The sequence below is a fragment of the Medicago sativa genome, chromosome 5 (genome assembly GCF_051527215.1).
Source record: "Medicago sativa cultivar Bolivia chromosome 5, Bolivia_mono, whole genome shotgun sequence".
NCBI lineage: Eukaryota > Viridiplantae > Streptophyta > Magnoliopsida > Fabales > Fabaceae > Medicago > Medicago sativa.
In genome coordinates, this window is record NC_140753.1 from 68,871,225 (window position 1) to 68,895,162 (window position 23,938).

The following is a 23,938-nucleotide window of genomic DNA, read 5'->3' on the forward strand; positions in this document are numbered from 1 at the left end:
ATTATTATTAGAGAAAGATTTATGATTGACTTGTAACTCAAGCGTTCTAATAATCTCATGGAATAGGAAAGAAGAAAATCAAAATCAAATATTTGCTCACATAATAAGGAAACAATCTTAAAATATTACCTCATCAATAAAAATTCTTTGAAAATCTTAAATTGTTTACTATTTTCGCATCATAATGGATTCTAGATAACTTTAACGGTCTCTTTTAGTTTACAATAATTTAAAATAACATAATATAAAATTTGATGAGGTAGAATTTCATAAGAAAATATACATATCTCACATGTAATATTTATGAGATAATAATCTTTACCAGATTTGAAGAGACCGGTACATATCTCACATGTAATATACATATCTCACATGAATGAATTTTTAAAAATAATTAATGAATGCATCAATCTTTCATTTATGGAAGTGCTATTAGCGAAGAGTTAAAATCAAATCATTGAAGTCTTGAAGTCTTTTTCCATTAAACTTTGTCATTTAATCATAGTTCTTTTTTTGGTTGTTACATTTTGTAATATTTTTCATTTGCTGAAAATATTTTGTGGTATACTAACTAGTTAGTTGAGACTAATAATTATGTGTTTTTTGTTTGGCAGCAGGACTGACCCAAAATTTTTGAGTAGTGAGGGCAACACATGCACGCGCCCGCCCGCCCACCCATACTCGCATGCACACGCGCTTACACACACTACTTTAATTTTGAAAACATACTTTATAATTGTACCTACTGAATGAGACATATCCTTGATGGACATCCAAAGGGGAGTGTTGCGAATATTATAAGTGGATATGCCCATATAACAATTGGGTTATTGAGTTATACTATTAGTTTATTAAGCCATTCGTGTTTGTTCACCAAGTCATTGTATTTCTCTATAAATAGATCTCATATGTAACTTAATAGTAGATCACAAGATAATAATAGAATATTTTTCTCTCTTAATTCTCTCTCTTCCTCTCCTTCTCTTTTCTTGTTTTTATTTCCTTAGTTTCATAACAAATACATCTTTTTCATTTTAAAAAATATTGTTCTCAGGGTGTATATAACTCGAGGTATTGTGTAATATATTTAATAAATCATTTGGTTTCAATTCATATAAGTAAAAATAACCAACTACACGCATATTAAGAATGGACTTATTTGGTCCATTGGTCCCCTAATTAATTTTCAGTTTTCATTTTGGTCTCATAACTAATAAAACTCACGTTTTGATCCCTCAAGTTCATCTTCGTTTGTCAAAAAAATTCACATCTGTTAAGTTTTAAACTCAAATATGTATGGACCAACATTGTAGATAACCCATCATAGACCTTGTTAATTTTTTCAATTTCAACTCTTTGATCTTTTTTTTAGGAAATAGGATCGTTTGATTATGAAGGTCTATTGTTTCTTACAGTAAACAAACAAGAGCTAATTTTTCTTCTTCATCTTCCTCATCAGATCTTCATCATTTATACAAAAACAAAAAAACAAAAAATAACAACAACTATCAACACCGTAATCTCATCACTATTTTTCCACAACCATCAACCCATAGACAACTATTCATAAACAACCCCATAATCACTACTCATAAGTGACGGTCCTACTCGGCGTCCCACACAAGTGGGCCGCAAATAATTGGCTTTGTGGCCCAGTTTCAGGCTTGGTAGTCCAACCACCAGTGGGCTACTATAGCGACCGTAGCCATTCTAGATTCGGCTGTCATCGCCCATTCATTGTGTATGGCATCATTGCAGTCGCCATGGTGGCCCTACTCATCGGCTACGCTACAGATCTCGGTCACACACTTGGTGACGATTTGGACAAGAAAACAAAGCCTCACACGGTTGTTATCTTTGTCCTCGGTTTCTCAATATTGGATGTGGCCAACAACCTACTACAAGGGCTATGCCAGGCATTCATCGTCGGCGATCAGCGCCGAGTGAGAATAGGCAACAATTTTTTCTCGTTCTTCATGGAGGTTGGCAACGTCATAGGATATTATGTAGGCTCATCCAAAAGCTTGTATAAAACCTTGTCGTTCACTGAAACAGAATCATGTGGCGCCTCTTTTCGCGCCAACCTCAAGACCAGCTTTTTCTTCTCAACATTGCTTCTCATCGTGCTTTCTACATTTGTGCTACTATATGTAGAGGATCCATACCATCTGAACCACAACCAGACTCACCGGTCTCTTTCTTTGGTGAGTTGGTTGGTGTGTTTCATAAACTATCAAATTCAATAAGGAAGCTGATGATAGTCACAACGATAAATTGGGTTGCCTGGATCTTTTTCTTCTTATTTGACACAGATTGGATGGGACAGGAAGTCTAAGGTGGGAACATGGAAGAAAAGTTGCATATAGCTGGAGTCAGAGCAGGGGCGTTGGGACTGATGGTGAACGTCGTCGTGCTTGCATTGATGTCTTTGGTCGTGGAGCCGTTAAGGCGTTCTATTGGAGGTGCCAAGAGGCTGCGGGGAGTTGTCAACGTTCTTATTGATGTTGGCCTCAACCTGACGCTCCTTATCAGTTATCACCAAGGTGGCGGAGCATGAACGCCACCACGACTTCAGCCTCAGAAATCCCTCTAACGGTGTTAAAGTGGCGGCACTCCTTTTCTTCGCCATCCTCGGAGTCCCACTAGCTGTAAAAGTTTTTTTAGAATAACAAAAGAAATTTAGAAATATTATAAAAAAATTATAATATTTTATAACTATTTGTTAATATTTTAAATTTTTAATATTAATTAATAAACTTTTATGAGCATCTATCTATAATTTCAGTGTCAAATTTGCTTTGGCATCCATTTACTTCGGTGCATCAGGGGCGGGCAAGATAATAAAAAACAGTTAACTTGATAATTTTATTTTCCAAAATGATAGTACATAATAAAAAAAAATTAAGAAGAAAGTAAAAAGTCTCCCCTCAAAATATGTCAAATATATTTGATTTTTTATTTGATTTTAATGTTTTTACTTATATTTTATTTTGACAGGAATACTAAAATAACTATTTTCTAACGATACAAGTTTCTGTCACTACCAAAGGCCTGCAAACTTGATCTCTTAATGGCAGGGTTATAACTTTTGATGCAAGAAGCTGAACAACTTTTCCCACAAAAGAAGCAGTTTTCCTTGGCTTAAAACTTGTTTATAGTGAGTGATATAAGCTAGTGAATCCTATCATTAAGTGGGTCCAACTATCATTAATTACTTTATATTTTTTTTCAATTTTGTGTGTCTATATCTCTACAAAAGGAAGAAATGGAGAAGAACATAAATGGAGAAGATTTTCACTCATTTTAAGGGAGTATGTATCAACTAGTTAGTAGAGACTAATAATTATGTGTTTTTTTGGTTGGCAGCAGGTCAGACCCAAAAGTCTTAAGTAGTGAGGGCAACACACGCACTCGCCCACCCACCCACTCATACTCGCATACGTACGCTCGCGCACACACTACTTTAATTTTAAAAACATACTTTATAATTGTTGTCTTGCAATTCCTATTTACCACATATATCCATACAAACTATACTAACTCGACCACTATTAAGTGACCCCAAAACACAAACAAGAAAATCTAAACACAACACAGAAAAACAAAAACAAAAAATTTACTCTAAATTGAAGCTAGAAACATTCCAAAAACAAAACCCAATATTTATTTTTATTTAAACAAATTTAAAAAAAAAATCCTTGCAGATATAACAAAATAATTATTCCGTTTCAACTAAAAATTCATTAATTTTCTAAACCATTTTTCAAGCATTTTTTAAACCACCAAATAACTTGCAAGTAAGAAAGTAAGCATTGATAATAAAAAAAAAGGTTTAAATATGATAATCATCCCTGTAATTTGGTCCGGTTTGATTTTCGTCCCTGTAAAAAAAAAATTAAAATACATCCCTGCAAATTTTTTTTTGTTTGAAAAAGGTTCCTGGCCCCACTTCATGTCTGACTTGGCATCTTATTCGCTCACGCGGCAGTTGCTGACTGTGCAACTTTTTTTGTTTGAAAATTATTTTTTAAAATTTAACAATCATAAAAAATTTCCGAAAAAATCTGAAAATACTTTTCCGAAAAAAAACTTTGAAAATAAAAATTTTCGAAAACTTAATTTTTTAACAAAAAACTATTAAAATTAAAAATTTTGACAAAAATGTGAAAATTAAATTTTCGAAATATAGAATTTTTTAATTTGAAAATTATATATTAAATTTTTTTCAAAAATAATGACAATTATATTTTCAAAGTTATAAATTTATAATTTTTGAAAATAAATTATAAATTTAAAAAAATTCTAATTTTTTGTTCTTTTAAGAAAATTTTAATTTAAAAAAAATCATTTTTTTTAGAATATATAATATTCAAAAAAATTAATTTTATTTTGAAAATTATACAAAAAACAATTCACAAAATTATTTTAATATTTTAAAATTTATTTTCAGAATTTTTATATTGTTTTTAAAATTTTTTAAATTTGTTTTCATAATTTTCAATTTTAAAAAAAAATCAGAATTTTAAAAATAGTTTTTAAAATTTAATATTATGTGGCACACCACTACAGCGCCACGTGGCAAAAGTTGCACAGTCAACAACTGCCACGTGGCCAAAACCATGCCAAATCAGCTGAATAGTGGGGCCAGGACCATTTTCAAACAATTTTTTTTTTTTGCAGGGATGTATTTCAAATTTTTTTTTTTACAGGGACGAAAATCAAAATTGGACCAAATTACAGGGACGATTATCATATTTAAGCCTAAAAAAAATAATGAAACTTATATATCCAACCTGCAAAATGTGGAATTCTGAACCAATATCATCACTGGCACTGCCCTTCATCATCATATCATCTGCAAAATCGTGGTATAGCTTGCTCATATGCACAACACAATCAAGTTGCTTACATCGCAGCCGGTGTCCAATTCGGATGCAAAATATAATAACTCTCAATAACTTTATTTTAGAAAATGGTTTTTCATTAGGTCAAGTTGACACCACACTCCTTAGAAAATCATTTAAAGACGAGAATCTAAGGCTAAATTTGACGTTTGGTCCTTTAATTAATTTTTTATTTTCATTTTAGTCTCCTAATTTCTCAATCTTTCATATTGGTCCCTTGTATCTATACATCTCTTAGACCATCGTTAATGGGAGGGTCTTAAACATTTAAGATCTGATATCTATTAGACCATCTCCGGTGGAAGGGTTTAAACGTTTAAGACCCGATACCTATTAGGTATCCTCTATTGGGGGAAAACTTTTTCGGTGTCTTTAAGACCTCAATCTTAAGTGGGACCCACACTTTTTAATATTAAAAAATTGAAATGTAGTAATATAAATGAGAATTGCTTTTCTGACATTTAGAAGTTCTGTATAACACAAGTAAATTACTAAAATACCCCCAGCGGTAGTTAACTACCGTTGGGTTATAACTAGAAATCCAGCGGCAGTTAACTACACTGGGTTTTTTGGTCTTTTACTTGTGTTCCTAGGACATTTTGAATGTCAAAAAAGCAACTGTCAATATAAAATTATTGATAGTTGATTAGTGGATCCCATTTAAGAAATTTGTTTGAGATGCTGGGTTTGAGGAATTGAGTACTTATTAGGTACTACTATTAAAAAATTATAAATGAGGGACGTGTACACGTGAGATCCATTTAAGTACGAAAAATAGGTGTTTCCATTATGGATGCTCTTATAGCATCTACAATGGAGACAACATGCCCCATATGGACACATCACTTTTTTTATAATTTTTTAATAATAATACTTAATATGTGCTCAACCACTCCAATAGAGACTCTCTAACAAAATGTCTAAATGGGTTCCACCAATAACTCTTTATTATTTACATTTCAACAAAAACAACCCAATAATGATTATTTTATTAAAAAATTGTGTAGGGTCCACTTAATAATTGAGGTCTTAAGTGAGACCCTGGGTCTTAAGAGACCCAAAAAAAATTTCCCCAATAAGGGTACCTATTAGGTACTAAGTCATAAATGGTGAAGACATCACCATTGGGGATGGTCTTAGGTACCTCGTTGGAGATAAACTTTTTCGAGGTCTTATAAGACCGACTATTTCACTTAAGATCACAGATTGTTTAGGAATAACCATAGCTCTTTACTGCATATGTTAGATAAAGTAAAATCATATTGTTTATGGTTGTTGAAAGCTAATAATGTTGTCTTTAGTTTCGGTACTCATAATTGGTGGTCAAACCCGCTCGTATGTTTGGGGATTGATTGATTGTTATGTATCTGTAACTTGACTGTGTTCTTTCCCATGATTGTTTTGGCACACCTTGTGCTGCAACAATACGGTGTTGATGTTAATATAATTCATTTTTGTCTGTTCAAAAAAACTTAAGACCACAATCTTAAGTGGGACCTACATTTTTTTAATATTAAAAAATTGAAATATAATGATATAAAGTTATTGATAATTGATTAGTAAATTCTATTAAAGAAATTTGTGTACTGCATAAAAAGATTTAATGCTTATTAAGGACTATTATTAAAAAAGGTCTAAAAAATTTATTTTCCTAGAGAAAAGAAGAAGGTCCGTTTTTTCTGATCTCCCAAAAAGAATTGTACACAAAGCATTCATTACTTTTGGGCAAATGGGTGTCGATCAATGTCCACGGCGATGGCTATGGCGGTGTTTCCTCGTTTTTATCGGAACAGTTACCGTTGCAACAACCACCATAAACGCTGCTTCCGACACTCACAAAAACCGTGAACATCTTGTTTCTAGAATTGCCTTTGGATCATGTTCCAACCAAAGTGCTCCTCAGGTTTCAATTTTGTACTTTCATTCTCTTCTGTTTTGTCCTTTCTCTGTCTCAACCATCATGTCTCAATTCTCTTTCTTTGTTTCAACCATGATGTCTCAATTCTCGTACTTTTAAGTAAATGTGTTTTTTACGTCCTTTTATTATTTTTAATTTGATTTTTATTTAACATGCAATAAACCAACCACTGTTTCTGTTTATTATTTTGCTTGAATTATAGAACTTGTTCTTCCTTCTTTTTTAAGAATTATAGTTGAATTGAAGATCTTAAATAGTATGTAATTCATTTTAAAAGAGTGAGATGAGTGTTGATAATTGAGAATTGCAGAAAATATTTGTTTGTTCAAATTCGGCTGTGCAAAACTATAGCGTAGCTGTTAGTGTATCGCGAAACAGCAGGGCCGGCCCAATAATCATCAAAAAGAAGTGAGGCCTAAAGCAAATTTTGATAAACGATGCCTTTTTTTTGTCTGCACGTAGGCCTTTTTATTTAGATAATTTTAATGAAAAATAATTTTTAATGTTAGGTCTAAAGCGAGGGTTTTAGTGGCCTTACCCTCAGGTCGGCCCTCCGGAACAGTAGCAATTAGATTAAATTTTGTCTCTCTATACTATAGCTATAGTGAGTAGTGACATTACTTAAAGGTGAGATGTGTGTGAAACTGTTATATCCCAACTAAAAATGTGACCAGAGTTATTTGGAAAATAACTGAAATTCTTAATGTGTGACACAATACATACTTATAGCACATAAAATTGTTCATGTTGAAGCAAAATCAGACGGTAGTATAGTTTACATTAAGTAGTTGTTAGTAAATTTAACTGTATGGTCTAGGACGTTCTTGTGCAGTATCTCTCTGCTGTTTATAGTATTTCTTAATCAACTAAATTCAAGATCAACTAGTATTTTGAGCTTGCACTGTTACATTGGATTCTTGTTTTGCTGCTTTACACTTAACAACTTCCTCACCAACATAAGCTCGATATTAGTTACTATATAACTGTTGTTTAATAGCAGCTATCTTGGCGTTATAGCACCACATCGTAGCAGAACTTGAACAAATTGCTATTGTTCCGCGGTACGCTATTTAGTACGAAAAGTTATCAAATAGCAGTTATAACAAAGCTATAGACTGGTGGTGTAGGCTTGGGACCTCTATGTGTGCTCCTCAATAGGTCTCAAGTTCGAATCTTCCTTGTGCTAACAATTCCTGTGTTGGACCAGTCTATACGGAGCTTTGCTCTAGCTTCAATATGGCCCCTCGCTAGTGGACGGTGGGATTGGTCCTCCGGATTGGTCGGTCATTGAGCCGGAAACCGAGTTTAAAAAAAATGTTGTAGCACTTTTGTGTTGTAGAATTTGAAAAACCACTACTTTTCATGATCTGCGATTGTTAATACTGCTGTAGCCTTTTAATTTCTAAAATTATGTGGTGTATTTGACCTTTTCATGTTAGCTTGTTGATATATGTGTATGTTGTGCTTTGTCTTGTTTATCTTTTCCAGCCCATATGGGATGCAGTAGTAGACTTCAATCCACAAGTATTTATATTGCTAGGAGATAACATATATGGAGACAACAAACGCCCTTTTAAAATATTTGGACGGGAAAGGACTATTGGGCCATGGAAGAATGTTCCACGATTTCTTCCTGCCTCTGAGCAGGAAATGGAGGCTAAATACCAGAAGGCTAAGTCTAATCCTGGCTATGCTCGGGTTAAAGAGAGTGCTGAGGTGTCCATTCTAAGCTTTTATAGTTCAAATATTTATGGTTTGGTTTACTAAAATAGTGACTTTCTTTATGCATCTTCTTTAGCTTAACTTTTAAATTTTAATGTTAATAGGTTATTGGTACATGGGATGATCATGACTATGGATTAAACGATGCAGGAAAAGAATTTGATGGAAAAAAAACCAACCAAAAGTTACTTCTTGACTTCTTGGATGAACCTCATGATAGCCCAAGGTGGATATGGATAATTCCCTCTGCTGCATTATATATGTATATTACATTTTTGGTTTATTTGACTTGCATTCTATTCGAAACGATTAATGAGTATATATCAGATCTTTTTCTTGATCCTGAGGGAGTTTTACAATGTAACGGTGCATGTGGTATTACATGAAGACAGTTCTACTTCTACATGTCTATTTGATATATGCATCCATTAATAGATTTTAACAGGCAGCAAATGTAGATTTAGTACTTAATGTAGCTTCTTATTTTAGGCGGAAACAAGATGGTGTCTATGCCTCGTATACATATGGTCCCATGGGCAAAGATGTCAAGGTATTGACGAAGTAAAGACTATTTTGTTCATTCCGTATTCTATTCATAAAATCTTGTCGTGGTTGATTATTGTGTTTTGGTAGGGTAATAGCCCCTACATCATCTCAAAATGTTGTAACTTTTCACTTTGTTATCTTGTATTGTACTAATATCAGATTTTATTGTGGATTGAGGAAACCTACTTAGGTTGTACTCTTAGATACCAGATACCACAGAGATCCTATAGGCAGTGATGGAACCATTTTGGGGAATTCACAATGGTCATGGTTAGAGAAAGAGTTAAAGGGTCCACCAACAGCCATTACCGTAATTGGATCTTCTATTCAGGTATGATAATTAGTTATCAATTGTTATAATCACTGAGATTAATCAGTTTGTAAACTTTATCTAAACATAATTTATACTATGGCATCTGCATCTATTTAAGCTTTATGCCTTTTGGCTACTTTTATGTATTTCAGGTTATATCAAATCTATCAGCAAATCTCCAACCGTTATTTGCTATGGAATCATGGGGTCGTTTTCCAAAGGAGAGAGATCGTCTTTTCAAATTAATAGCAGACAGTAAGGTAATAATAACTTGCAGTGCATTCATTTTTTACTTTAGTTTTCTATATTGTAGCCTTTGTTATTATAGCGAACCACATAAATATTATTTACATAATGTTGTGAATCAATATTTATTTCACATCTTGTTAGTCCGTTTTTTACAGAGGGGTGGAGTACTTTTTATAAGCGGAGATGTTCACTTTGGCGAAATTACAAGATATGACTGTGCTTCGGACTATCCACTATTTGATATAACCTCAAGTGGGCTTACTCAATCAGTTGAAGAGGTTCTTCCACATTTCTTACGTCCGCTAGTGAGATTTGTCGCATGGTTAACACCGTCTACAATGAGAGTTAAGGGGCCAAATTGCAAATACAAATCTTGTGTATATGGTAAACTTTACCTCCTCATTTTTGTGAAAGATAAGAGTACTCACATAGGTTTCCAATTCCCATGTTTTGATGTTTCAAATGTGGGATTTTGTTAGGCCTGCCAAACTTTGGAACCATTGAAATTGACTGGGACTCCCACCCGGTGAGTTTGAAATTCAATGTCCGAGACAAAAACGGAGTTGCTGTTACAGGGGTCAATATTTCGTTACCTGAATTACATCCATCAAATTCAGAGACTCGTGACAGAGTAAAAGTAGGAGATAATCAAAGGCATTGCACTCTTGAAGTCAGTCTTCCATGGATTAAAAGACATCGCCTCGTGATCTTATTTTCTTTCACCATAGTCGGTATGTCACTTCTAAATTCTATTTGCTAGACTTTGTTTTTTGAGAAAGAAGTTTTCATGGTAGCTTATAAAGATATCAGTAAATCAAACTATGGTCTAAATATCAGTTAATCTAAGTTGGATGAGCTCTGTATACTCATTGTATAACATGGTTATTTTCTTGCGTGTGAATGTATGTGTGTCTATGTGCGCACATGAAAAATTGACTCGGCATGATGATTTAGTGATTATTTTCATAGTTGGATGTGATTTGTAATTAAATTTATCCATGCTTACTTGCTTAAATGATTGAACATGAACACTTTCTATTGATTACCTAATTTTGGTTTTAGAGGGTGGTTTCACGAGATATTTTAGTTATTTCTTTCCTTTTATTGCTGCAGCGTTGCTTCTTGTAATATTCCTAGTGCTAGCATGTGCTTGTTTCTCAATTTGTCAACTTGGAGGATGCAAAAGAAAGCGCGAATAACATACCTAGATAAATACTCCACAATTAACAAAAAGGAGCATGTGTAATCTCTTCTCCTTTGTAGATTTTAGCTTATTAGTGATTATAATTTATAGGTCAATAAGATATATAGAGTATTCTTCTACTGTTTTCACTGGTATGTACATTTAGTGTGTTCGGTTTTTTATTTGAATTTTGTAGCAACTGTTTAATACTGCCCTAATGCAAAACCAAACACACACTTTGAAGTTTATTTTTTCTTTCCATTTTGTTTGGTAGTTCTATATAATGCTTGAGGTGTTTGATACGATTCATGGAATGTAATTGGCATATCAGCCTCTAAACTGCTATGTTACGGAATCCAGTAGCTTTTGCTGCTGGTTCATTTGATTAATTTTTTCATTTTGAGTAAAAAGATTGTGTTGATTGATTAATTAAAAGTATTGAATTTGAATAACCAAATTAGTGTGGTCTTTGACATTAAAAAAGAAAAGAAAAGTAATTAGTACTAGCTTATTGCTATAACAAGGATTGATGCATTAGTGTTATCAAAACCTATAACTGAAGTGATTGTGCATCAAAATTCCAATCAGAACTTAGAAGTATGGAATGGCCCCTCCAATCAAAACAAATCATCACAGAAATTTCGTTTGTACTAAGATTTAATGCATATGATAAGAGAAATTAGATTAGATACCCCCTTCCTTGATGTCTTTTTTTTATGTTGTTATTATTAGTGGATTAGAGGAAGTGTAACTTTATTTTATTCTTCCTGAATTGCTTCTGCTATTTTTGTAATGTTTTAAATTAAATATATATATACAAAATTTTCCCACCAAAATAAATGGTTTTGTTACTTTGATATTTGATTTTTGTCTATATAAATATTTTATTTTAATTTTGTGGCAGTGCAAACAAAAATATGATTATGGCAGATATAGTCAACCTAAAATCAGTACAACTGTACAAGAATTGAAAAGTATAATGTTCAATTTCTTCTTACCTTCCAGAAAGGCCAAACTGTCAGCAGCATGGAATATGCATGTGACGTATAAACCAGGGTGTCTTTTTCCACATATGGTCAATGAAATGAAGTATCGACACACAATTAATTTAAATGTGAAATTGTGATATGAGAGTTGAATTTAAATGTGAAATTGTGATATGAGAGTTGAATTATGTAATATAAATTTTCATCTTTGATATGGTATGCGTTTTTTAAATGGGATAAAGAAATGTTTCTATGTGCGTATGTAGCTTTCATTTTTCTACGGATAAATTAAAAAAAATAGTTGGGAAATGTACATGGTACACTAATACAATCACATGACCAATATCTTTTATAATTATATCTTGTGAGAGACGTCCCACTCAATTGAGTGGGTCTGTTCTTTTTCTGTTTCATATAAAGTCAAACTAAAACAATTCAATAATTAAATTATTATCATGAAGAATAATTATTTAGAGCTATGATGAATGGATTAAATCACCCAGTTACATATAAAAAACGTAATAAATCAGAGTGTTTTTTTTTTTGAAAGAATAAATCATAGAGTGTTGGTTATTGAATTATAGAGTGGTTGTAAATATTGATCTCTAAAATTAAGAAAATAATTGAATGATTCATAAAATTATAAATTGTGTTTTTAAAAAATATATATAAATTAGTCTAAATATTGTTCACAAAAGATAACGTTTAGACTAAAACGTGAACGATTTATATTTAAAAATATCGATCATACTTAGGATTTGAAGTATGGTTTTAAAATATTTCTCATAAATATGTAGAAATATTTTCTCATACTTAAAATCCTAAAAATCTTAATCACTTCTGATATGATCATCAAATTAATCTTTGAATTTGTAAGCACTGTCAAAAGATCTTTGAGATAATGAGTATTTCAAAGAGATATATAACTCCATTAAACTATCATGCTGGTCTTTACATTTAACTACTTACCATCAATTAAGTCTATATAATGTAAATTTAGTCCATAAATTTAACCACTTATTATCTATTTAGTGTGTGTTTGGTTTCCCGCTTGCAACACAAAAAAGCACATTTGGATGTTTCTCAATGCGTTTTTGCCGTGATTTTTAGAAGCTCTAAATACTAACTTCTACGCTAACATAGTTTTTGCTGTGATTTCCATCAAACTCCGTTTTGCAAACGATGTGCCAAACAAACACTTAGTCCATAACATACTCTTACATGGACATAAATGAGTAACATTTTTGGAATATTCATAATTTAAAATAAAATAAAAAACCTATTTGAGATTTTGATGCAAAGGGGACTAAATTTTATGGCTTACACAATTTTGTTCAGCAAAATGTTTCAACTAATTAAAAGTCAATGTTGATATACATATTGCAAGTTCGCATTGCAACCAAGGCGTGTTTGACTCGTTCACCTTCCCATGACTACCTCATCCCACACGCTACCATCAATAATGTTTAGGTCCAAGCCATTTAACACACACAACACAACCAAAGAAATTAAGAAATACGCGTTCTTTGAATTTCACACAGTGAACACCAAATTCATCAATTTAAACCTCTACCTATGCTACTAAAGAACCAAACCAAATCAAAAATGGCATGGCAAACCTTAACAACACTACTAATTATCACAATCATAACAACTCTCCCAAAAACACAATCCCAACAAGAATACGTAAACAACAAACAACTAGATTGTGAAAACACATACAACTCAACTTTAGGCAACATATGCAATAGCATCCCTTCATGTCAATCTTATCTCACCTTCAAATCCACTCCCCAATTCAACACCCCCTCTTCCATTTCACACCTCCTCAACGCTTCCCCATCTCTCATCTCACAATCCAACAACATCTCCACCGTCCAAACCCTCCCCACAGACACAATCATAACCGTCCCTATAAACTGCACATGCTCCAACAACAACAACAACAGCAGCAACAACTACTATCAACACAACACTTCCTACACTATACAAATCACCGGTGAAACCTACTTCACCGTTGCTAATAACACATACCAAGCTTTATCCACGTGTCAAGCTCTTATAGCTCAGAATCCTTATAATGAACGAAACCTTGTACGTGGTAACAACTTAACTGTTCCTCTTCGTTGTGCTTGTCCTACAAAAAAACAGAGTGATGAAGGTTTCAAGTATCTTCTAACGTACTTGGTTTCTGAAGGTGAATCAGTTTCTTCCATTGCTGAAATTTTCAACGTTGATCCACAAAGCATTAACGAAGCTAATGAACTTTCTTCTACGTCGTTTATTTTCTACTTTACACCACTTTTAATACCACTCAAAAATGAACCGCAGCAAAAAATAGTCAAAACAGCTTCACCGCCGGAGTCTCCGCCTCCGCCGCCACCGGCGGAGGAGGACAGCGGTTCATCCTCTTCCACGAAATGGGTCATCGTCGGTGTAGCGGTTGGTGTTGTTGTTTTGCTTCTGGTGGGTGTTGCTCTGTTTTTCCTCTGTTTCCGGCGACGGCGACAACAGAAGCTACAACCACCGGCGGTGGTTAAAGCTTTCTCAGATTCTGACACAAAGAAAGTTTCAGAGGTTACTTCTTGGTCTCTTTCTTCTGAGGGAATTCGTTATGCGGTTGATTCATTGACTGTGTACAAGTTTGAAGATTTGCAAAATGCAACGAATTTTTTCAGTGAAGAGAATAAGATTAAAGGTTCTGTTTATAGAGCTTCTTTTAAAGGTGATGATGCTGCTGTTAAGATTCTTAAAGGCGATGTTTCTTCTGAGATTAACATTTTGAAGAGGATTAATCATGCTAATATTATAAGGTGTCTGGTTTTTGTGTCTACAAAGGTAATACTTATCTTGTTTATGAGTTTGCTGAAAATGAATCTCTTGATGATTGGCTTCACTCTGAGAAGAACAAGGATAAGAATTATTCGAATTCGATGTGTTTGAGTTGGTTTCAAAGAGTTCAGATTGCTCATGATGTAGCTGATGCACTTAATTACCTTCATAATTATGCTAATCCACCACATGTTCATAAGAATTTGAAAAGTGGTAATATTCTTTTAGATGGAAAATTTAGAGGTAAAGTTTCAGATTTTGGGTTGGCAAGAGTTATGGAGAATGAAGGAGGGGATGAAGGGTTTCAATTAACAAGACATGTAATAGGGACTCAAGGTTACATGGCACCGGAGTATATTGAGAATGGTTTGATTACTCCAAAGATGGATGTTTTCGCATTTGGTGTTGTGATTTTGGAGCTTCTTTCTGGAAGAGAAGTTGTTGGTGGTGACAAGAGTGATGGTTTGGGAGATCAGCTTTTAGCTTCAACTGTGAATCAGGTTCTTGAAGGAGACAATGTTAGGGAGAAGCTTAGAGGTTTCATGGATCCAAATTTGAGAGATGAATATCCTTTGGATCTTGCATTTTCAATGGCTGAGATTGCTAAAAGATGTGTTGCTCGTGATCTTAATTCAAGACCAAATGTTTCTGAGGTTTTCATGATTCTGTCTAAGATTCAATCCTCTACATTGGAGTGGGATCCATCTGATGACCTTGAACGGTCCAGATCTGTTAGCCAAGTTTCTGATAGTAGATAGTTAATGATTTTTAATTTCATTGGATAAGTGTTTGAGAGTTTATTTAATGTTTCTATATGCAGAGTTTTATGTTGGACTCTTATGTATCACGATTCACATCACTTACATTGATGAATGTTTTGCTATTATAAATAGAAGTCCACACTTTGAACTTGTACATTATTGTATTCCTTAAAATGTTTGGAATGACTTATTTGAATTTATCTGTTAGCATACATACTCATGAGATAGTTTGGGAGAGCTTATCAAAAAACCTTATGACCTGTACATAAGTTGTTTTAAGTTTATTATAATCTCTCCATAATTGCTTATGAAACCAGCTTGCAACTTATATGAATATAGTTTGACTTTATTTTATCTTTTGTTATAGAAATAGTTTATACATAAGCATTTATATGACAAGCATTTATGCTATAAGTAGTTGATTAAGCTGTTTATCTAATCAGTATCATAGTGGTTTATAAATGATAGTTTCATTTGTTAATTGCAACAAATTCAGATTTCCTGCAATATATTATTGTCATATATATGTATTGTTTGTCCATATAAATAGGGCAGCGAATCAATCGGCAGATGCGCTAGCAAAAGAAGGACCGTCTATGGAATGCGGAAGGGTAAGCTGGTTATTTCCCAAAAGGCAATTGTCATTGCAGATTGTGATTTAATCTACTTTAACTCCTGTGATATAGATTGAAGTATAACTGAGATGTTTACAATTTTCATCTGGTTTTGGCATAGTAACTCGGTTATAAGCCTTTGGCATATTACCATATTGATGAAGTGTTGAATGAATGCTGGAGAGGTGTCTCTGATACTGTGTTGGCTGCCATGGGTATCCTGTTACTGTGATACTCGTTGATTTGTGAAAGGAATGTGGAATGTGGAGTAGGGAATGGTCCTTGAAACCACAGATTTGATGCCGCACTGCGAGTTTGCTACTGCTGCAAATTATGCAGTCTGTGAGTGTTAACTGAGTTTCAGCCAGTTTTTCTATGCATTGGTCGGTTTGAGGTAATATTGGAAATATGAAAATCATGGTGGCTAGAGCATGAGTGTTCAGCATATGCAAAAATCTGTTAAATGCAACAAAAGGAGTTCCTGCATAATTGAATTCTAACGAGGAGGGCTGAAAGTATCTTTGGTGTCTTGAGTTTGCTCACTATGATTTTAGGTTTGGACATATGATTAATAAAACAAATTAAGTGTGGTTGAATTATATACTGATCATTTGTTATACTGTTATTTTTTTTTTAAATATCTAATTTATATTAAAATATAGATTTAGTCATCCAAAACTCATCCCTCCAAAATGATCTAAAACTCAACTCGCAAACATTTTTTTTTTTTGTAAAAGATCTTGTAGTTAAATTAAATGGAGGGAGCATATTTTTTCCTTTTTCCCACCATATTTTTCTTTTGACAGTCTCTCCTCCCTCCAAACGCGACCTACGGTGACGGCGCTCAAGACACTGACGAATTTTCACCTCATGTTCTCCGCTTACAAAAATGGTAATGATTATTTTCTGGCTCTATTTCTTTTTAATGCTTTCTCATTTTCGATTCACCGATTTACTTTTGGCCTGAATAGCTGCTTGTTCTTCTTGTGCTTTCGTTTCACCCTTACTGTTGTAATGTCTGAATATTTTAACCTTTCATTTCATCATAATCTGGAAAATGAAGCCAAACTAAAACCTTTAATCTTGAATTATAGGTTTTGGTATTATTAATTTCATCCTTTTAAATTAGTATTTTAACCTTATAATTATGATCAATAAGTCCTAGACTTATGAAATTCATTGCTAATTGTATAACTATGGGCTTGTTAGCATTGACTTATTTCGGTTTAACTACTCACGTCAGTCCCACGGTACGTGTTTATTGTGCCGAGTGCACTTAGTGGGATAAGACTTGGTTGTTGTTTGTTGTAGAAATAGCTTATATACAAACGATTTTCATAATAATAAGCGCTTATGCTAAGCTGCTAATATTGACAGGGTCTAGGTCGATAAGTCCTGGTAATCCAGAATTTAGCCAGGAGGTAAGTAAAGCCGGACCAATAATTGTTCCACCCAGGAATCAGACTCAGGTTCTCATGAACAATTCTTTCTTGGTGGAGTTCATTAACCACTTCAGCTGAATTGCTTCGTTAGGTCAATAAGTTTTTAGCTTATGTAGTTCACACATGAGTTTTACATGCACTCCTTTTTCTAATATCACATTATCTGATATAGGAATATGTTAAGCCTCATAAAACCAAATCCCTACATCAACATATATCAAGTGAAATAGGCATATCTAGATATAACTATGATACATTTTCACTAGTTTATTATATTTGTTCTGAAATAGGCATATCAAGGCTCATAAATCATAGATCTACTTCAAGAGATAGCAAGTGAAGTTTAAAAGAAGATGTATTTTTATACATGTCTCCACTATGTTATGTGTCTAGTTTTCACTTTGCCCCTGCATATTTTCATCCTCACTTTTATTTTACTTTTGTGCTGGTAAATATGTAAAGGAAAAATTGTGGAGCCCGGACTTGCATGATTAATCAAGACAAGAGCAATTCTATATCACTCCAAAACAGAATGGAAAGTTGCAAATCAGGTAACAGGGTTCTTGTGTTTCTGTATATTCTTGTTTTGTTACCCCGAATTCAATTGTTTTTCTCTATTTACTATCCAATTATGTTTTGCATTGCATGTTTTATTATTGGCCCTTAACTGATACTTTAGGGGTATATATATGCTTTGTTTTGTTTTGTTTCTCATTGATTGAAAATAGGCTCAGTCCACTCTCTTTATAGAATACCTTCAAATATGATTTTAGTAGAAAATGGGAATTGAGAAATTGTTAATAAACGATTGAACATGGTACTTACAAACACAATATTCAACACTTCATTTAATGATCTACCCAACCTTTCATGTATTTCATTTGAAGTTGTTAGCTATACTGATGAGGGTTTAGAGTGCATATTGTTGAGGAAAGAGCAACACTTAGGTTAATGGTGGATAACCGGTGGCTCTATCTAGTGGTCTAATCAGCTTCTTCTGTCTTCAACTGAGTCAAGTTCTTCGAGGGGAAAATGTTAGGGAGAATCTTAGAAGTTTCATGGATCCTAATTTGAGGGATGAATACCCTTTGGATCTTACCTATTCTATGGCTGAGATTGCCAAAAGATGTAAGAACAAATGTTTCTGATGTTTTCATGGTTCTGTCTAAGATTCAATCCTCTAAATTGGATTGGGATCCATCTGATAAGCTTGAACGGTCCATATCTGTTATCCAAGTTTCTGATAGCAAACAGTTAATGATTTTTAATGTCATGCCTCAATTGAATAAGAGTTTTTTGAGAGTTTATTTAATCTTTCTATACAAAGTAAAATACAACGACTTGAGAGTGTTGAACACTGTGAAGCCCGGATACGAGATACGATACGGATATGATACTGCACCGATACGCCGATACGGGAAAATTTTAAAAATCAAGATACGATACGGCTGGGATACGTTAATAAAAAAATTATATAATTAAATTTACAATATAATTATAACCATTTTTTTAATATGCAAATATATTAACAAACACAAGAAACCAGACTCGTAGCACATTAACATAAATATAAATAATATTGACGATTATGAGAGTGGTCATTAGTCAATTACATACGCAATATATACCAAAAAGAGCATCATCAGTGCTATACATCAATGCTACACTATATCCAAAATGAACATTGTTAGTGATATACTATATTGATCCAAAAAAGAAGCACTATATCCAAAAAAGAACACATCAAAGTTAACACTAACATGTAACTAACTTGTACAATATAATGTTTTTATTCTTATTTTTTTTTAAAAAAGAAAAGAAATCAAAATAATATAAAAAAAAAAAAAAAACACAAGTATCCGTCAGTATCGGGACGTATCGGAAAGTATCGGATAATTATTTTTTAAAAAAATAAAATTTAATATTTGGATACTCTCCGGATACGTATCGGGAAGTATCGGGCAGGTATCGGTGCAGGATACGCAGGGGATACGATATGTCATCCATTTTGAAGTATCGGGGCTTCACAGGTTGAACACAGTATTTATGGAGATAAATAGAAACAGTAGTATAATTATATATAACATTAGGTAGTATTTATTTAACTTAATGTAGAAATAAAATACCCACCTAGTTAAAATACATAATCAAATATATGTGTAGCCATTACAGAGGATCCAATTTACTCTGTGAGCCATGCTAGGAAAAGAAAGGGGTAGTAGGAAATGTGTCGCATGGATTTTCTCGTTGACGATGAAGGGAGGAATAGGACCAGGTACAACAAAAACACAATCACAACCAACATTGGAGTTACAACCATAAAGAGATTGGCCAACCAAGTAAGTTCACTAATAACAGTATAGAGACCAGCCATGAAAGCCAAAGATAGTGAGACGAGAGCGGTTCCAAGAAGTGGCATCACAATTTTGAGAGAGAAAGTCACCAATTCAGTTAATCCAAGTTTTGCCAAAAAGAGTATGATAGTAGCACTAATCGAACTGAACAATGATACTGTGATGAAGATAATGAAAGCTTGAAACATTGCATGACATAGGTTGTTTGCTTTTCCATCCGCTTCACCTGGAACAGCAAAACATGCTGATACTGAAGCAGTGATTATAAGGGTTGATACCAATGTGAGTGTCTCTACCCTGTCTCTATATTGTTTGTTGGAGCCTGTCAAAAAGAAATATCGTTGAATGTTGTTGGAGACATTTTCGTTATTCTCATTTGACTTCGAATCACTTTGTCCTTTATTCTTATTCGACTTTGAGTCACCTTCTCCCGATTGCAGTGTGTTTGAGTCACTTTTTCTTGATTTATCATGAACTAATCTTTCAAACCTCATTTTAGCACCAGCAGAATTCAGTGCAATGCGTGTAAGTAGCTGCAAACATTGCATCTATTTGTCATATATAAAAGGAAAAAAGATAAAGGCCTAAAACTAAAGATTGTAAATATGTACTATACTTTTTGTTCGAAATAATTTTATATCATTCAATTGCAGAACACTTGGTGAATGGTCCTGATCTTAAACTCCTTTTAAGTTCAACGAAATTTGTTTTGTGTTAATTAATTTTAGTTAAAAATGAGTTGAATAGTAAACTTCTAAAAGTCCAAACCTGTCAAAATCAATTACACTTACCTCTCTTGTGGATATATCACGAAATTGAGAAATTGCATTGACAACTTCAAGAGCTGTTTGATTGTTTTGGTTAACCAGATGAAGATCCACTCTTTCATCCCATGTTAAGTAAAAAACAGTTCTGGGATGACACGATTTTGCAGCCAGATGCAAAGGAGTATCTCCTTTGTTATCCTTTTGATTTATCATCTTATCAAGTTCAGAAATTCGACGACTTTGCAGTAGTATGTATTGTACTAGCCCATGTTTTCCATTTTTTGCTGCAACATGAAGAATATTACGCTTAAATGAAGTGTCAAGCATCTCAGTGGGATCTGGACAGTAGTCTAACAACTTCTCTACTACTTTCAAGTGGCCTCCATGAGATGCTAGATGAATTGAGAAATAGCCATATTTGTCCCTTTGATTGGTGCAACATTTACATATGCCAAGTAATAATTCAACGCCTTCAAGGTAACCTATAGATGCTGCGTAATGAAGAGGAAGCCTTCCATATGTGTCTGTTGAATGTATCCAGGTTGGCTTCTTTTGCAGTATGACCCTTATCACTTCTAATCACACATGTATAATTGTGAGTTAGATCAAATATAAAAATGTAATGATTTTTTTTTACAAATATAATGTTTATTCTAAAGATAAGATGCCCTGATAATTTGGAGTTCGACATGAAGGTAAGTGAAATCTAACAAAGAATTTTTCTAACGATTCAAACTCGGGTTCCTCGAACATATCATTATTAACCAAAACTAATTATACTAACTAGAACTAGTTATTTAACCATTTGATATTAATCATTTGGTTTCATGATCATAGATTCAATCTCTAACATGAATATATAAAGATAAGGGATAGGCTATTCTTGAAAAGTTGTGGGTAATTTACCCAACAACTACTAGAATTTAGTCACATGAGTAAATTTGTAAGTGGTACCCAACACAACACAAAAACTAATTTTTACTTGTAAATTTGCTTATATGACTAATTTTTATTAGTTGTTGGGTAAATTACACACAATTCTTCAAGGGTTGCTTAAAGGAACCATAAAAGGATATATGTTAGAATTAAATATAAAGCATATATAAATAGTTGAAATTGACAATAACAATAACAATAAATAGTTGAATGATTATAAAAAATAAAAAATAAAAAAAAGTTGAATGATGAGTACACCTATTGAATAGTGCAAAATGCATATATAAATATGAGAAATGATATTTGAACAACATTTTGTGACAACTTTCTCTCTAATATTCACATTGTATTTTTATTTTCTCTCTTCATTGTTTTAGTTTTTGTGTCAATTCTTACATTTCTTTGTATATTTTGATTGTTCAATAAATTGTCTCAAAAAATAGTTGTTCAAATAACATTTCTATATAAATATTACCTTGATTCCGCTTCATGATAGCTGCTACAACTGGCGATAATCCCTTTGGCGTAGCAACATAGTTAGGGCAATTTTCCATGATTACTTTGACTGCTTCCTTGTCCTCGCTATCAACAGCAAGGTAAAGTACTGATTGTCTTGCATGGTTAACATTAACAAACACAATTTCATAACACCACTTTGACGATGAATCCCCGATTTTGTAGAGCTCACAAGCTTTGAAAATCTTATCCCCGCCAATTCTCTTCTTGTCACGACATAACATTGCCTCATGAAACATAGTGTTTCCTTCAACATTCTCTATCTTCACAAATTGTAACAAGTCCTCCATATTTGACTTTTCATCATAGTCTTCTTCTAACAAGTCCTCCATATTTGACTCTTCATCATAGTCTTTTGGGCCATCCAAACTGTTAGTATATTCTAACCATGCCGTTTTTATATCACGCCGTTCAAAATTAGCATAAGCTGCCAATAGCATTTCAATGATTGAGATGTGCCCACCTCTTGCAGCAATATGTAACACACTCTCTTTATTTTCATTAAATTTAAACAAAAGTTTTGGAGCATGTTCAATTACAAGACTCACAATCTCATCATTGCCATTCCGAGCCGCTATATGTAGCACGGTGTTTTTCGTAGGTGTCTTAATTTCTATTAAAAGAGAGGAATACGACAAACTTCTCCTTGAACCAGCTCTGTATACTTGATTGAGAAATTCAATTTGATTCTCATTCTCAATACAACTTGGAAGGACTTTAGTCACTTCAGATGGTTCAATTTCAATATCAGTTTCCTCGCTCGATAAGACGACTTCATCTTGCAATATTTCAAATATACTTGTTTTGTTCGAAGATTCAACAGGATATATGTCGTCATTTAGTGATTGGGCAAAATAAACCATATTAAAGAGAGGAAAATATCAATCCCTGCAGGTACAACTTGAGTCAGGAATTTATCAAAACGACACCAGAAATTTAATAATAATTTTATAGTTATCTGCGAAAAATTCTAATATAATTAATCGATTCCTAGTTATCAACAATCAATAAGTTTAACTATATGTTATACAAATAGAAATACGAGATAAGAGAAATAGAAATTTGTAAAGCAAGTATAAAAATAATTTTCACTCTAAATATAGTCATATAAAGAAATGCTAAAAATAGAGTAAGGAGAAGAAGAATCACCGGTATGAAGAAGAAGTAAGGGTAAACCAAAATTGTCTGAAGCTACCTCAGCAAATCTGCAATCCCTTGATATTGTACTTGTAGTAATAATTATAGTATTATGGTACTATTAGCTGCCAAAGATACTGAAACATGCATGCATCTATTTATAAGATTATAATAATTGACAATAATTCTTTACGTGTGCAAATCAATCGCTAAAATTCAAGAAGAATTCTTTCCCCAGGTCACAATCAAAGTTACATATCTCTCCTTTCTTGATTTTTAAAGGTTAGTGTTAAAATAATTGTGTTAAAATAATTGGAGGTTATGTGAAGTTAGTTAAGGTAGTTAGACTAGAGTTAGTAATCAACTATAGTTAGTTGATAACTAAACTAGAGTTAGTAGCTTGGTTAGAAGTTAGTTAGAGTTAGTTACTCAAACTAGTCTCTATATATAGGAACACTATTGTACTCATTCTATATCTTTTATCAATCTATTCATTTCTACAATGAGTTTCTTTGAGTATCTCCCTCATGAGTACTCTTATGCTTGCTATCTTGCTCACACCTATGATCTTCATCCCTATGAATCTACAATTCTTAACATGGTATCAGAGCGATACCCTAGGGATAAAGATGATGATGCTTCCACTTCCGCTTCCGACATTGATGAAGATGAAGATTCTGTTGATGCAGATTCTGCTCCTGCAATTCAAGAACCTTCAGCTTCTCATGATTGCATCCGATTCGGTAGTTTCGATTCTC

At 33.2% G+C, this 23,938-nt stretch overlaps 2 protein-coding genes and 2 pseudogenes across 2 annotated transcripts; 3 read left to right on the forward strand and 1 right to left on the reverse strand.

Annotated features, from left to right (window-relative positions):
• The window catches only part of LOC146924381 (sucrose transport protein SUC2-like), a 75,387-nt pseudogene extending 72,492 nt beyond the window's left edge, over positions 1-2,895 (forward strand).
• Positions 2,896-6,586: 3,691 nt separating this feature from the next.
• Positions 6,587-11,080, forward strand: LOC146924384 (Calcineurin-like metallo-phosphoesterase superfamily protein). The gene is made up of 9 exons (XM_085709419.1): positions 6,587-6,807; positions 8,311-8,538; positions 8,649-8,770; positions 9,034-9,094; positions 9,281-9,421; positions 9,556-9,663; positions 9,808-10,036; positions 10,132-10,383; positions 10,766-11,080. The coding sequence occupies exons 1-9, from the start codon at positions 6,634-6,636 to the stop codon at positions 10,849-10,851; spliced, it is 1,401 nt and encodes a 466-aa protein (XP_085565545.1). The 5' UTR covers positions 6,587-6,633; the 3' UTR covers positions 10,852-11,080.
• Positions 11,081-13,331: 2,251 nt separating this feature from the next.
• Positions 13,332-15,568, forward strand: LOC146924385 (protein LYK5-like; annotated as a pseudogene).
• Positions 15,569-19,500: 3,932 nt separating this feature from the next.
• Positions 19,501-23,035, reverse strand: LOC146924386 (protein ACCELERATED CELL DEATH 6-like). The gene is made up of 3 exons (XM_085709420.1): positions 22,003-23,035; positions 20,616-21,166; positions 19,501-20,357 (listed from the first exon to the last, which is right to left on the reverse strand). The coding sequence occupies exons 1-3, from the start codon at positions 22,904-22,906 to the stop codon at positions 19,653-19,655; spliced, it is 2,160 nt and encodes a 719-aa protein (XP_085565546.1). The 5' UTR covers positions 22,907-23,035; the 3' UTR covers positions 19,501-19,652.
• Between the last annotated feature and the right edge of the window lie 903 nt (positions 23,036-23,938).

Bases quoted from the DNA above. Each gene is read 5' to 3' on its own strand.
- LOC146924384 (XM_085709419.1), top strand. From the start codon at position 6,634: ATGGGTGTCGATCAATGTCCACGGCGATGGCTATGGCGGTGTTTCCTC. The intron at 9,664-9,807 runs GTAATAATAACT...CGTTTTTTACAG, and splicing joins AATTAATAGCAGACAGTAAG to AGGGGTGGAGTACTTTTTAT. The intron at 10,384-10,765 runs GTATGTCACTTC...TTATTGCTGCAG, and splicing joins ATTTTCTTTCACCATAGTCG to CGTTGCTTCTTGTAATATTC.
- LOC146924386 (XM_085709420.1), bottom strand. From the start codon at position 22,906: ATGGTTTATTTTGCCCAATCACTAAATGACGACATATATCCTGTTGAA. The intron at 21,167-22,002 runs GTAATATTTATA...ATGTGTGATTAG, and splicing joins TATCATGAAGCGGAATCAAG to AAGTGATAAGGGTCATACTG. The intron at 20,358-20,615 runs GTAAGTGTAATT...CAATGTTTGCAG, and splicing joins GTGATATATCCACAAGAGAG to CTACTTACACGCATTGCACT.